General features: G+C 35.5%; 1 protein-coding gene across 1 annotated transcript in view; it reads left to right on the top strand.

Moving 5' to 3' along the window:
• The window catches only part of LOC101898105 (zinc finger protein 1), a 40,324-nt gene extending 26,008 nt beyond the window's left edge, over positions 1-14,316 (top strand). Inside the window, exon 4 of the mRNA XM_005190675.4 lies at positions 11,592-14,316. Coding sequence (XP_005190732.1) covers positions 11,592-14,309 — 2,718 coding nt within the window. The 3' untranslated portion in view covers positions 14,310-14,316. The remainder of the gene's footprint in view (positions 1-11,591) is intronic.
• The last annotated feature ends 619 nt before the right edge of the window (positions 14,317-14,935 follow it).

Below are 14,935 nucleotides of genomic sequence, written 5' to 3'. Positions count from 1 at the left end.
CGGAAATGCACTTGTTGTGGGCAATTCTGGAGTTATTTTTCAAAACAAGAGGCATACGCCTACGTTGTGATTAAATCTGTCATTATTCCTTGGAATGCATTTGTATTTCTTTAAGATAAGGATTCAAAAAAAAATCTTGGACCCGTTAGGAAAAAATGGCGCCCAATATGAACAAAAACTAGCCAATCTTAAATATATATTTTTAGAAGACATAAGTCTATGCTGCGATTCGGTCTGGCATTACGGGATGAGATAAAAAATTGGCATAAAGTCAAATTACATAATTTTTACATTTTTTTTTAATTTTATTGAACGAAAGCAAAAAATGTCGGAAATAGCATCAAATTTTAGAATAAGTTTAGATTTGTTCGAATTGGTCACCTTTGGCACGAATTATGGCCTACAAACGGCCAATGAAACCGTCACACGTTGCCCGAATATTGCTCTGCGGTATTTTGGCCCATTCCCGGCGAAGCGCTTGCTTGAGGTGATCGAAACTTTGGTATTTTTTAGTGCCAACCTTGCTTTCCAAAATACTCCAGACACAGAGATTTTGGTGGCCATTGTGCGCTTGAAATGAAGCGAGGAACCTCATTTTGTTACCATTCTTGGGTGGCCTGTGCTGAGTGCGATGGTGCTGAGTCCTGTTGGACTTAATATTTGCCGAATTGAATAATGTGCTGTCACTGGAATAATTTTAACAGCTGTCGGACGAGTGGCTTAGAAATGACATCAGTCTGAGGTTGGTTGCAATTTTTTCATATCACCCTGTATTCTTTGCATTTTCCGTGTTTTTTATTAACGATTTTAAAAAAAACGTTGGCTCACTATATAAAAAATGCGCCCTGTCGAATTTTAAATATATTTTTCTATAATTGTTTTTTTGGTACCTAATTTCAATAAGTTTAAATGAATTTAATCGGAATTCCTTTAAATGTCCATGCCAATCCCCATTGCCAATACCTATAACATCCAAGCCAAGACTATCTATGAATACAACAATAATAGTAATTAATTTGCTACATTTTCTACAAATTATTTCATTTTTTGTTTTCGTTACAATAAAATCATAAATGAACCTGTGAACAGTTTTATGGTATTGTTTGGCAATTTGTTAACCAACATCGGCCACCAGTGGACACAATAATACAATTATGTGTGAAAACCAATTAATTATGCAAATAGTGGCATATGTTATAGCTTTTGGCGGGTTGCACAGATTAATCGCGTTTAAAACTTATTAACTATTTGCACGAATAAAAAAAAAACAACATACACCCACACATTCGGTATTAAGCTTTGTTGGATTTTCATTCTTGATACAAAATAAAAATTAAAGCAAATTATGAGGTTGAACAACAAAAGCAACTGGAAAAAATTACGCTCTGTTGCGCGCCTATTTAAATCCAGTTAAAACGCACATGTGATATATTTACTATATAAACGGGCTCTATAGCCATCAACATTTCGCTTGCCATATAAAGTATATGGCTAACCACTATGTGGTGACATTTTCAACATTGCAATGCAGCGGCAGACAAAAAAAGCCAGGGAATTCAACTGAAGCCGAGAGTGGACAGCAAGAAGTAAAGTCTGCAAAAGCCAACATTCATAGGTCAAATAAATGAATAGTATCAACAGCAGCTATGCCGCCTTCAAATGCCATTCACCACATGGATTTGGCATCACCCACTTGACCACCATGTGATGGTGAAAAAGGTCGCCCGCCAAGGGTGCGGATGCGGTTCAGGCGTATAAAATCGGCCAGTGGATGGATGAGCAAAAAATACAAAATGCTGGATAAATTTTGTTTGCAATGTTAAAATGTATGCAAGTGTGTGTGTATCGGCAATAATGGGGACTTTTATTTACAGTTAAACATTTTTAACTGTTGATGTTCGTTGATAGGTCTGTTGACCATCATTTTAAATGGTCAACACCACTGGACTGAGGCGTGACGACAGACAGAGAGACGAGCAACAAATGGACAGATGAATAAATACTTAAATGGTAACACATATGATTGGCTTTAAACTATGTTAAAATATTTGGTTTTAAAACTTAAAAAAAAAAAAAAAACAAAATTTCAAACCTTGAAAATAATATACCACCTCTCAGTTTGAGAACATTTGGAAATTATTTTGTATAACAGTGAAAAAAAAAGTTATTCTCTTTAAACGTTGCAATTCTGCGTTTGAGCAAAAAGGTCAAACTCTTTGCCCATACACAATATAATTGCTGACCAAATGACTGGCCATAAATTATTGGTCAACTCTGTTTTTTTCGTTTCTTTTTTTTTCTGGAAAGGTTATGTGGAAGTAAAAGCCAACAACATTAACACAAACAAATCATTCACTCAGTCAATGTTCATTTCAGTTGGTTTTTTTTTTCCAACAATTGAGGACAGTGGGACCTTTTACCTTTCTGGTCATGCATACAATCGAATTTCTAGCGCTTTATAACTTGCCCCACTGTCCGTACTCCATCACTATGTAGCATTGAGCTTGCAACAATTAAATATTTGTTTAACTGCGCATTTGTGATGATGGTTTTTTATCTTTTATTTAAACAATTTTTAACCATTGAAGCCATTTGTTACCTTTGTGTGCACAAGCAAGCATCGCCTCCTACTTTCATTTAACTACTTCAAATTGTAAAGGCCACACAGTAGCAAAATATTCAAGAAGATAAACAGACGAAAGTGGAGAGCAGCAGGGACATTGGCAAGCTCCACTGGCCGCCAGTAGAACTGTCCAGAGGTAAAAAAAAAAAACCTCACAGTTTTACATTTCGAAATTGAAAAATTGCATCCACTTTAGGTGGCCCAACAACAAATGAAGGCAACAAAATGCTGTTGTCTTCTTTTACGGACAGCTGACCTGACGGACTGACTGACTGACTGCTTGGTTAGCTGGCTAGCTGGCTGACTGGTATATAAAATGAAAGCTCATAATGCACAGACAAACAATTACAAGTGCTTAACACAGAGCGCTCACACACATAAAACCTTCAGTTCAACTTTCAAAAGGTCAACTCGGGTTTTTTTGCAGTTTTCTGAACCCGCCAGAACCATTGCCATTTCATCTTCACTTTTCAGTAAATAACAATGACGATATGATGACGATTGTTGTTACCACTGCGTTTTTCCCCACGTAAAGTGAAAAATTAAAAGCAATTTATTTTACGCACATATAACCCTGTATGCAGCAGACCAGCAGCAGCAAAAAAAGGAACATGAAATGAAAAAAATTCATTTTCATGTGAACTCCAGTAATTTTTAAAAAATAGCCATGTATGACTTAACTTGTGTGAGTGTGTGCATACAAAATTATTAAAAACTTTTTCCTCTGCAACTTTATTTTTAAAATTATTGCAATTTAAAGTTCTTTCAAGGGAGTCAGCTGAAAATTTATGTCATGCATGGGAAATATATTAAGTTTTTTAATAACACGTACATACATATATCCATTTTTTAATTAAACAACTAAATATATTACAGCTTCAAGGTCTCGAAACAAAATTTTAGAGGGACTTGAATTATAAGCTTGCTTAGGTGGCTTCCACAGAACTGGGTGTCCACTTCTTCTAACACGAAATTAGATGCTTCTTCAAAATTTTGAAATTCTTCATGTTAACTGCAGAGAAGAAAGCCAAGATGACACTAAGGCTGAAAACACGGGCAGAGCTTTGCTTCATTTTCTGCTTTAAAATGTCAAATTATAAATTAATGTCAAATCCGCTGATGAATTCTGGCACCACAATCCTTTATAACTACGTTTAGACGAGGCAAGTAATCTGATCCTGTTTCGCCCTTGATTGACCATGATTTTGTCGGCGTATAGCTAATATGGTTCCAAGCTATTGCCTTCAACACTTTCACTCCGCTTGTTAAAATCACAAACATTAAATCCAAATATGTCAACATTTTTAATTTTTCTTTACAATTCTTTTTCAATTCGATATGACCACCTGTTAATTGAATTACCTCCCATGAATCTTAATTGCATTTATTACACTTGAGTTGCGTTTTCCAAAACCTCATAAATTACAAAAAGACAATGAATCCCCAAAATACAGAGACAAACATGTGCACGATCATCAAACTAAAAAAATGCAAGCATTGGTGTTATCTATCACCAGATACATCCCCCAAGAGTCCCAATTTCCAGTGTACACATTATGCGGTTTTCCAACGATTTTTCCTTTGGGGATTTCTTCTTCTCATCTTTCTTTCCCCATCGATAAGTGCCAATGATTAGTTGTTGCCGTCACGTTTTTCCGCTCTTGTGGGTAAAAAAAATAAATTATTTACAACAACAATATACATATTTCTTAACCGAGAAACACAGAATTAATTTAACGCAACGAAACTGCGATGAGAAAATTTCATTGGAGAAGGGACGACAGATGGCCACGGGTAGAACAAAAAAAACAACAACAATCGAGTTGAAATTTATAGGAAAATTCAACTCTTTTGATATTACAGCTCATTTGCTGACACAAAATGAATATCGTAAATAATTTCGATGGCAAATGAAATGTAATTTCGAAATATTTCACAAAGATTTTTTGTAGTTTCATATTTGTGGTAAATCGAAGAATACAGTATGGAACCTAATTTAAATATCTAGTAAAATTAAATATATATTTTTTGTTTTTAATGGAGATCAATTTTGTTATAATGACCAAAATGGGTAGAAATAAATACACAAACGACTTTCGATGGCTTAAACTTTATTGCATTAATTGTCAAAACATCTACTAGTTTTCATCGCTAATGATTACTCCTTCGTTAGAGCGACTTATATTGCCTTCATAAATATTTATAGATCATTCTTAACGCCTACTTGCCTTTTTTAAGTTAATTTTTATACTAAGGTTATTAAATAATAAATTCTCTGAAATGAAAAGTTATTTAATTTCCGACTTAGTATTTTTCACATTTCACAGAAATGATGCATAAAGTATTTTTCCTCACACCACCGTACCAGAAAACCGCAAAAATTATGAGTGTTTAATTAAGTAAAATATTGGTATTCCTTTCATTATATTGAAATACCATATAATTTAAGATAATCCACCGCGGGCATGGCAATGGTTTGGGGAAATCACAATTCACCAAAGAAAAATATAAATTGGAATGCTTTTAAAATTTGACAAAATACTACGTAAATCAATAGGTGATGATGATACACCACAACATTTTTATTCCATTTATATGAAAAGCGAAAAAAAAAGTTATTGAACTTTGGGGTCGAGTGTATGGAACTCATTTTTGTTTTCAAAACCAACAAAAATAAAAAAAAAATGGATTGATCAAATATCAAGACCTTTTCAAGCGTAACAAACAAGTGAAAATCTTCTGACGACAGAAAGTGTCCAAGTACACACACGGACTATTTTCGAAGGGGTCCACGATAACCCCCAAGATTGATCTCACTCGCCAATGCGAGTGTGCGAGTGTTTTGAGCTCAATGTGTAGCCAACTTTTTTGTGTTGAACATTTTATTACTTTTTTTACGTTGAATATTTCTTAATACAAAAAAAGGTAGATAAGGTTTGGTTGGCGCGACTAAGTATACGTAATTTGTGATTGTTGAAATTCATTCACATCTTTTTACGTTTGGAATTTAGAAAAAAGCATGCTTCCACTTTTTTGTTTTGTTCTTGGTGATAACGCATCTAAGGTTTAATATTTTCATAGTAAATTCAAACAATAATAAAACAAAATTAGGTCGTTGTTGTTTTGTTGTTTAAAATAAAAAAAATATATATTTCAAGAATTCAAAATCTCTGAAATTGATAACAAAATATTTAGAAAGGTAGGTATACAAATAGAAATAGGAAGAACAAATTCAATTGGCATTTATTTTGCGTTGCAATAAAAATTAAAAAAAAAAACAAAAAACAATTGAAAGAAGTCATCAGTAAAAATACGTTTCAATGGGAAAAAAATCCCAACAGGTGCCTTCATGTTCGTACAAAAAAAAAAACAAACAACCATACCGACCCCTCTTTTCAGAAACACACACGTCAATCCCTATGATGAGTACATGTGTGTTTGTGCCACTGAAAATGCTAATTATTTCAAAAATTTTGAAATAAAACCAAAAAGAACAAAAGAAACAACAACAAAAACAAAATGACATCCCCAACAAGACAATGACATAGCCAACATGTTTTCTTTAAGTGTATGTACAACAGCAAGCGCCTTTCTATCTTGGGCAATCTGGCAACCATGTGTCACTGTTGACAGTTAGCTTTTATGACTATTAAATATGCCACCATGCTGGGTGTCACACAAAATTCTAAAATACATTTTTTCTTCAAATGATATATTCATAATACCTTTAGATTGTTGCCTCATGCTATGAAATTTTTGAAAAACAAAACGTTTGAAGGTGGCTTAAATTCACATTAGAGTATTTTGGCGCCTCTTGGGAACATCCAAATGTTTAAGAAAAAAATATTTCTGCGTAATTTATTTATATTCCCCTTAATAACTATATTCTTATACAACAAAAGTAAATACAAAATATTATTATGAAGAAAGAAAGGTAATCACACCGTCTTATCAATTAGAATGCCATTGGAAATTACGTTTTGTTTTCTAAAGAAAGGGGGATTTTAGTGGGAAATGCTACGTAGAGAAATTTAAATGAGTCATTTATTGGTAAGTAATTTTGTGGTGCTCTGCTTTGTTATTAATAACATTAGCTAACATGGCTTTGGTTAAATAATTATAAAACAAAAACTTCGTACGTATGTTTTTTTTTAATTCGAAATTTCCAGAAATACTAAAATTGTGATATTAGAAAACATGGATTATCTAAAATAACTTACCCAAGTCCTTACATCTCGGAGTCACAACATTGTTCAAGTAAACAAATTCAAAAGTTCAGCAAATTTCTTAAGTGGGTTTTTCTCCGTCTATTCTTCACACACAATTTTCATACGCATATTTTGTTTTTTCCTATATATTTATTCTTATTTTCTCGTATTTTTTCTCATTTGTTACATATAATTTCACACGATATGACAACTCTTAGTACATTTTAAAGATGTTTATTTACTCCATTCAACTATGATTTTCCCACTTCCCATACATCTCTCATTTGTAGCAATGTTTTTAATTATGGCAATTCAATTTTATAGTTTTTTCACTTTCGATCCAATTTTCACTAAATTTATAAATAGTTTTATTTAATTAATTTTATTTTTTATTTATTTTCAATTTGTACACTAACCGGATCGGTTCCAAAAACTTCTATACATGACTACTCTCTGTTTATTTTTTGTCACTTTCAAACATTTTTATATTTGCTTCTAATCCTCATTTCTTATTTTCCCTCTTACTTCTTTAGTTCAACTCCAATTATATTTCCGTTTCCCGTTTTTCTAACTCAATGGATTCCATCCGGTTTAAATATAATTAGTTTTCCATTATGGCAACTCTATTGATATTTCCCTCCTTGATTTTGTTTTTTTTCTCTTTCCGTTGTTTGGAGCCTTACTCCACTCCAATTGTCTTTTCTCTTAATTATCATGCACTGGACAACAACAATTAGAAAACAAAGCCAAGAGCGCCAAGAATCTCTCTTTGAGACTCATTAATGACAACAATCAGGGGACAACAACAAATGGATGAGTGGGGTACTGGAGTTTTTTTTTATTATCGAACCACAAAAACAACAATACTTAGAAAACGACACGAATTTCACCTTTTATCTGTCTCTTCTTAGATTCGTTAAAGACGATGTCATTCGGCGACAGCAAATAATGGACGAGTAGGGGAAAAAAATGAATTACGCAACAGGTTCAGTTAGGCTTAACTTTGCTTTGTTCTTTCACTTTAACATTCATTTTTTCACAAATCTAAATCGCATTTTCAATAATTCTTTTCTAAAAATGACACAATTTTTTCATTAATAAAGATTATTTTCTTCCTTCGATTCTTAAAACACAAAGGACGCCACGAACAAACACACACGCACAACACACCAAAAAATATGAAAACTGACGCGCACTTTTTTGCGTGAATTTTCTTTGCAATTTTCCAATAGAATTAAATTCAATAACTTCCTTTGCACTTTTCCGATAGTTTTCTTACAAAGTTTAAGTGTTTTTTAACAATTAGTTCCGTTTTATTAAATTATAGCACACAAACACATGCATACACTCATATTTGCAAAAGAATTATGGCAAACGACGAAGAACACAACTTAACTCGCGGAAATGACAATTAAGACTAATCAATGAGAGATTAATTACAACTCAATTGACCCCAAACTCCCAACTCTCTGAGTTTGCATTTTTTGGGGGAGATGAGTGCAACAATAACTGAGTAGGGGCCGTTAATAACGTTACTCTGATTGGTGGCTTGCAAAAGAGCAGGTGAGATGGCATTTTGTTAGACATTGTTGTGTGTGTGTCTGGGAAGTAACAGGTAACCGGTTGGAGTCAGCCATTTATATTATCTGTGGGCATGACTTGTATAGAAAAAAAAAAAAAACACAAAATTACCATGGAAACAAATACATGTGGTTGTTGAAATTTGAAACATTTGTAGCCAATGAATGACACGTCAAGTTAAGTTGGAAAATATGGCGCATTTGAACGAAATTAATATGGACGCAGCCACCCTGTCTACCAGCAAATGTTTATGTTTTGTTTGAGTAAAAGCTTACTTATTAACAAGGTATGACAAACAGGAAACGGATATTATTTTTTGTTTATTTCTTATTTTGACAATGTGTTTTGTTTCCTACAAGACGAAAAAACATGCCTAAAAGTTTCTAAAAAGAAAAAAAACTATTTAATTTCAAAAAATGCTGTGGCTTTTTGTGGGCTTTTTGGTTTTTGTTATATTTACCTATATAAAATATCCGGCGATATTGTGTCAGAAGCATTCAATAGAACTAAATATTTTGACAAATCCCCAATTGAATGGAACAGCATGAAAACATTGACGATGTTGACGTTTGTCATTGTTTTTATAACAATAAATGTGTTTTCTATTTTGAAGAAGCAACAAACATGTGCGGAAAAAACACCCAAAATAATTAAAATAAATAAAAACAAATTTCAAAACGAAAAAAAAACTTTAATTATACACAATTTCCAATGGTTAAACAAAAAAACAACATTTAAAAAATGATCTCATTTTTCATTTGATTGGTTTAATAAAAACCTGTAAGGAAAAATTCACAATAAAATATTACAAATTTCAAGAGGTTTCAAATGACTAAACGTGGCAAAAAAACTGAAACGCTAATTAATGATATTAGTCATATCTGCTCGATTTATGGCACACAAAGCACCATCAGACACACATTTGTTCTTCCATAGTCATGATATATCATTTCAGCATTTGATTGTTGTAAAAAAAAAAATAGTATTAGTTTACTCACACATGTTGTGTGCCTAGGTTTGTATGCATGCATACATACCTACTTATATATCATACTGAACTTTGTCCATAATGAAACTGAAATGGAAATAAAACCACAATCAAGCCATGTTTTCATTTTCTACAAGCAGCAGCATTCCATCTTAGTGTAGCAGCGTAGTTGCCTGACAGTATGTATACAAATGGCGGTAGTGATTCATGATTTCTGGTTACTATACCGCGCAAATATAACACGGCATGAGCGTGTATAAGTAACCCATCTTAAATTGAAGCAAATTAATTAACATCTATATATATTTTTTCTCAAAGCTTCTCTATTTAAATGCGAAACATGCCAACACACTTGTGTATATAGAATAATTTGAAAAAAAAAATGTAAATAAAGTTCCATAAAAAATAGGCGCCAATTTTTAATTGAAATTATTAATTTAAGCACTTTAGAAATTGTTGAGGAGGTAGCTATTGTGTTTCTTTTTTCCTGCAAAGACAATTATCTATGGCCCTGAATCATTTTGAGATTCAGGTTGTTGTACCCATACTATTAACCAGATGTTCTATTTATTTTCGCTGTTATCTATTTGAAAGGTAAAATATACCTCTATCCTGAGTTGTTTGTTCTTTTTTATCATTCTCTACAATGTTTTCAATTTTCAAGTGGACCATATGCAAACTTTTGATTTTGAAAAATAAATAAACACAAAAATATTAATAATGTATGGAGGCATATTTGGATGGGCATATTGGGTGACCATAAAGAATACATTGCAAAGAAAAAAAATTAACAATATTGCCAGAAATTCATTTAAAAATGTTACAGAACTCAGGGAAATTTTTATGTTAAAAAAATACAAAATTATATTTTCATAAATTTAAAGTAAAAATATACTAAGTCGACGTCTTCACTCTGCTTTAGCTTTTCATCGACATGTTAAATAACTTACACAGAATTTGCAAAAAATTGAGTTCCCATAGAACTTCTTTAATATTAATCTCACCCCAAATAGGTATAAATAACAATAATATCTCACCCCAAAAATGTATAAATAATAACTTTGCCCCCCATGAGTACCTGCATTTCTTTATTTTTTACATCACTAATAAGATAAATGCTCTCTTCGTCCATGTTTGTTGTTATTACATCCATATGTTGCCATATGCAACCATTGCACCTTTCCTTCTTTTTTGTGCTCTCATAAATTTATGATTTTTTCTGTTTGGATAATGAACGTTGTCAACATTCCCTTTCCAGAACATCTTCATTCTCCCCACACTTAGAGTTGTTGTGCTCATTAAACTGCTACTATTTTATTTATTTTGCTCACTATTCTCGCTCTCACGCTCATTTGCTCTATTTCTCTTTTTGGGGGATATGAGTATTGTAATGTTTACACCTTGCGGTTGTAATTGATGTTGTTTGTGTAATTCCCCACCTTTATGTTTACTTGTTGTTGTTGTACAAGGTGGGGTACATTTCTCATAGACACACATGTGCACATACCTACATACTTGTACACATTCATCTACTCTACCTCCAACAAAGCTTAATTGACAATTAAGAGACAGCGAAAACCAACGGCCGGTAAATCGACAGACAAAACGAACACAGCAATGTTATGATCGCTACGATGATGACAGCAATCATTGTCGCCGACAGCAACAACAACAACAAAGCAGCAACACAAATTTGTGTTTTTTCCTTTGCATTACAAAGGCAAAAGTGTGATTGCACCTTTAACAACAGTAGTGTTAAATTGAGTTTAGAAGAGAGAACATCAGCCGAGAGCGCGGACATTGTAAATAGTTCAAGAAATGTGGTTTTTAAAGGGAATTTTGAACAGAATTTCATAAAAATGAATTTGAAATTATCATTGGGACACCATTTGGTAAATATTCAAACACCAGAAAATGTGCAAATTGAATGAAAAAGAATTTTGCAAACAACTTTGGGAGAGGGCAATATGACTCTCTCACACAATGCCCAGTAGGAAATTTGAAAGTTTAAATAGGTGCCTAATTGAATTGAATACGTTTACGCACCATGGGTTATCTCAATGGATTTTTGACTTAGAAAATAGCAGAACTGATAACATAAATATTTTTTTGCACATACATATTTCTCAATTTAAAAGCCAATGACCGCTTAATTAATGAAATTCTTTTCTCTCTCCCCCTTTCGTTACAGAGTTGCAAAATATGCCACAAAGCTTTTGCCAATGTCTATCGCCTGCAACGTCACATGATTAGCCACGATGAGTCGGCTTTATTGCGCAAATTCAAGTGTAATCAATGTGATAAGGCCTTCAAGTTTAAGCATCACCTCAAGGAACATGTGCGCATACATTCCGGCGAAAAGCCATTTGGTTGTGATAACTGTGGCAAACGTTTCTCGCATTCCGGCTCCTTCTCATCGCACATGACCTCCAAGAAATGTATTAGCATGGGTCTGAAGCTCAATAACAGTCGTAATCATTTGAAATCCGCCAACGCATCACCGAACAGTCTTAAAATATCCTCGCCAAATGGTAAAAGTGATGCAGCCAATAACATTGTCAACAACTTAACCAATCCCATGAACTATTTTGCTGGGGATTCAAGTGCTGCTGCCGCCGGCACCCCTCCAACCAATCCATTCTATTCAAATTTGCTACCCAAATATGGTGATTATAATAGTGCCATGAATGCTGCCCTACTAGCATCATTCCCCAATCCATTCTATAGCATGGCATTGGATCCGCGTATACACCCATATAGTATACAACGTTTATTGGAATTGACTGCTGCTGGACAGCAGCAACAGCATAACAATCAGGAGTCCGAACAACAGTCTCAAACACTAACACCACCACCACAATTCGGCCATCAAAATGATGAGGCTGAGGAAGAAGAGGAAAATAGCAAAGATTTGAAAATTTCCAACAGCAGTAATGCCGATGAAGAAGAAGACATACACTCAGAAACTTTGGACCTAAATGAAGAAGATAATCTGGACGAACCAAAATTGGTAATGGATTTGGAGGCCAGCGAAGGGGATAACAAGGAAACCGAACAGAACACCTCAATCAACAGTCAAGAAAATGAAAATGAAGTTAAAGAATCTCACCAAGAAACACAAGAAAACGAAGAATTTGAGGCATCACAAAAATCAGAACTCAATACCAAATCCATTAAACAGGAACAAACTGAAAGTCGTGATGCCCCGGAATCTCCGGTAAATATTACCACACAAATTAAACAGGAAAACCTGGAAGAATCTGAAGAGCAATTAGAAATCGCTGAAAAGGAAGAGGAATCGGTAGAAGTGGAAAAGCCCTCCGAAGATCAGAATAATAGCTCAATTGCCGAACTACGTTGCAGCCGTTGTGATAAGAAATTTAATCATCCCACAGAATTGGTACAACACGAAAAGGTATTATGTGGCTTTATTAAACAGGAATTGGAGCAACAATATCAGCAGCAGCAGCAACAAGTTTTGGACCAATCCCAAAACTCCAGCTCCTTTATGGCTGCTAGTGATGTTGAAGATGAGCAGGATGAACGTGATTCAATTTCACGTAATGATTGTTCCAGTGGCGGGGAAAGTAATGCCGAACGTAAGGTCCGTGTTCGCACTGCCATTACCGAGGAACAGCAGCAACATCTCAAGCAACATTATGCCATCAATTCCCGACCGAGTCGTGAAGAATTCCGTTTGATTGCCTCTCGTTTGCAACTTGATGCTCGCGTTGTACAGGTGTGGTTCCAAAATAATCGCTCGCGTGAACGTAAAATGCAATATAACAACATTAACAATAATAACAATAACCTGAAAGCTGCATTCCCCTTGCCCCCGTTGCCACCAATGGCTGGCACAGGACAAACGCAAAATTTCGAAGAAGCTCCTTTAAGCAAACCTGTTACAAATTCCGAAGAGTTGCCATTGGATTTATCGGTGAAGCCTCAACGAAATTCCGGTAATGGTCAACAGCAACATTCTCCGTTATATGGTATTGCTCCACTGCAGACAGCAAATGCCAATGTGGCTGGAGATTTGGCCGAAGCCATTAATCTAAGCCGCAAAATGTCACCGCCCACCTCATTATCGCCCAACTCTGCTGCCTCCGTGCCAGCAGTTTTCAAGCAACAAGCTCAAGCTGCAGCTGCTGCCGCTGCTCTCTATTTTGCAGCACCCTCGCAGGCAAATGGTGCACCCAACTTACCTCACAATATGCGCCAGACGCCCTCACCCATTGAGGCTCCGCTCTTGGGTCCCCAACAGACTTCAACGCCACGTGGTGCTGCTGCATTCCCTTCATTCTCTCAATTACCTCCATACATGATGCCCGCTGCCATGGCAGCTGCCCAGCGCAGTCTTATGCCCATGGAAGCTTTATTTCAAATGACACCCGGCTCAGCAGACTATGCCCGTCAACATCCGCTAATGAACAGTATTAAAATGGGTCCCACTCTCGACTTCAGAGGCAACAGTCTAAGTCCTAACTCCGAGAAACGTTCATGGCGTGATGATGATTCACGGATATCACATGAAGATGAATACGCCCACGCTCAGGCCCAAGCGGCGGCCGCACTTATGCCACCCAAACCCAAGCGGGCCAAGGCCGAGACCCATGGCCATGCCGGTGATCCTGATTTGCCTTTCATTTGTGATCAATGTGATAAAGCATTTGCTAAACAAAGCTCGCTGGCGAGACATAAGTATGAGCATTCCGGCCAACGTCCCTATCAGTGCATGGACTGTCCCAAGGCTTTCAAGCACAAGCATCATTTGACGGAACACAAACGTTTGCATAGCGGCGAAAAGCCCTTCCAATGTTCCAAGTGCCTAAAACGTTTCTCACATTCCGGCTCCTATTCACAGCACATGAACCACCGTTACTCCTACTGCAAACCATACAGGGAATAGGTAAGCGACAATGGACAATCGAATGCCTGCGCTACAAATAATACTAATGTCACCACTTCGTTGGGGTCGTCAATGACTACTTCTGCGAGTGGGATGGGTAAATCTACAACAACGTCCACAAGACGCAATTCAGCTAACCATCATGGTATGTTGAATATGCATGAGTTTCGTAAAAAATTCAATATGGCTAATGCGTTGCGTCAACAACAACAACAGCAACATCAACATCACATACATCATTTACCTTCAATGGCTGTGTTTCAGCAACAGCAAGCAGCCGTAAGACCACCGCCACACCTAATGAATAACTGGAATCTGTTGAGTCCTTCAAACTTTACCAATCCCAGGTCAGTGGGTCCACCTCAGTTACCAGGTCCTGCGTTATTGCGTGGCAATGTTGGTGTTCATACCATGACATCGCCAATGAATAGAAATCCTGGCTTCTTTGCAACTGGATTTCCTCGCTTCAATGGTCCCTCGCCATCAAACGTGCATACAAACTTACCGTCCTCCCAGCAACAACATCAACAACAGCAGCAGCAACATCATTTTAACGCATCCACGGCATCATCAACAAATACCACGGCACCGTTCGATTTTTATAACCCAAAAATCTTAATGAATTA

This window comes from Musca domestica, unplaced genomic scaffold, assembly GCF_030504385.1.
Source record: "Musca domestica strain aabys unplaced genomic scaffold, Musca_domestica.polishedcontigs.V.1.1 1, whole genome shotgun sequence".
Classification (NCBI taxonomy): Eukaryota; Metazoa; Arthropoda; class Insecta; order Diptera; family Muscidae; genus Musca; species Musca domestica.
The sequence above is the reverse complement of the archived record's forward strand: the minus strand, read 5'-3'. Positions and strand labels throughout refer to the sequence as shown.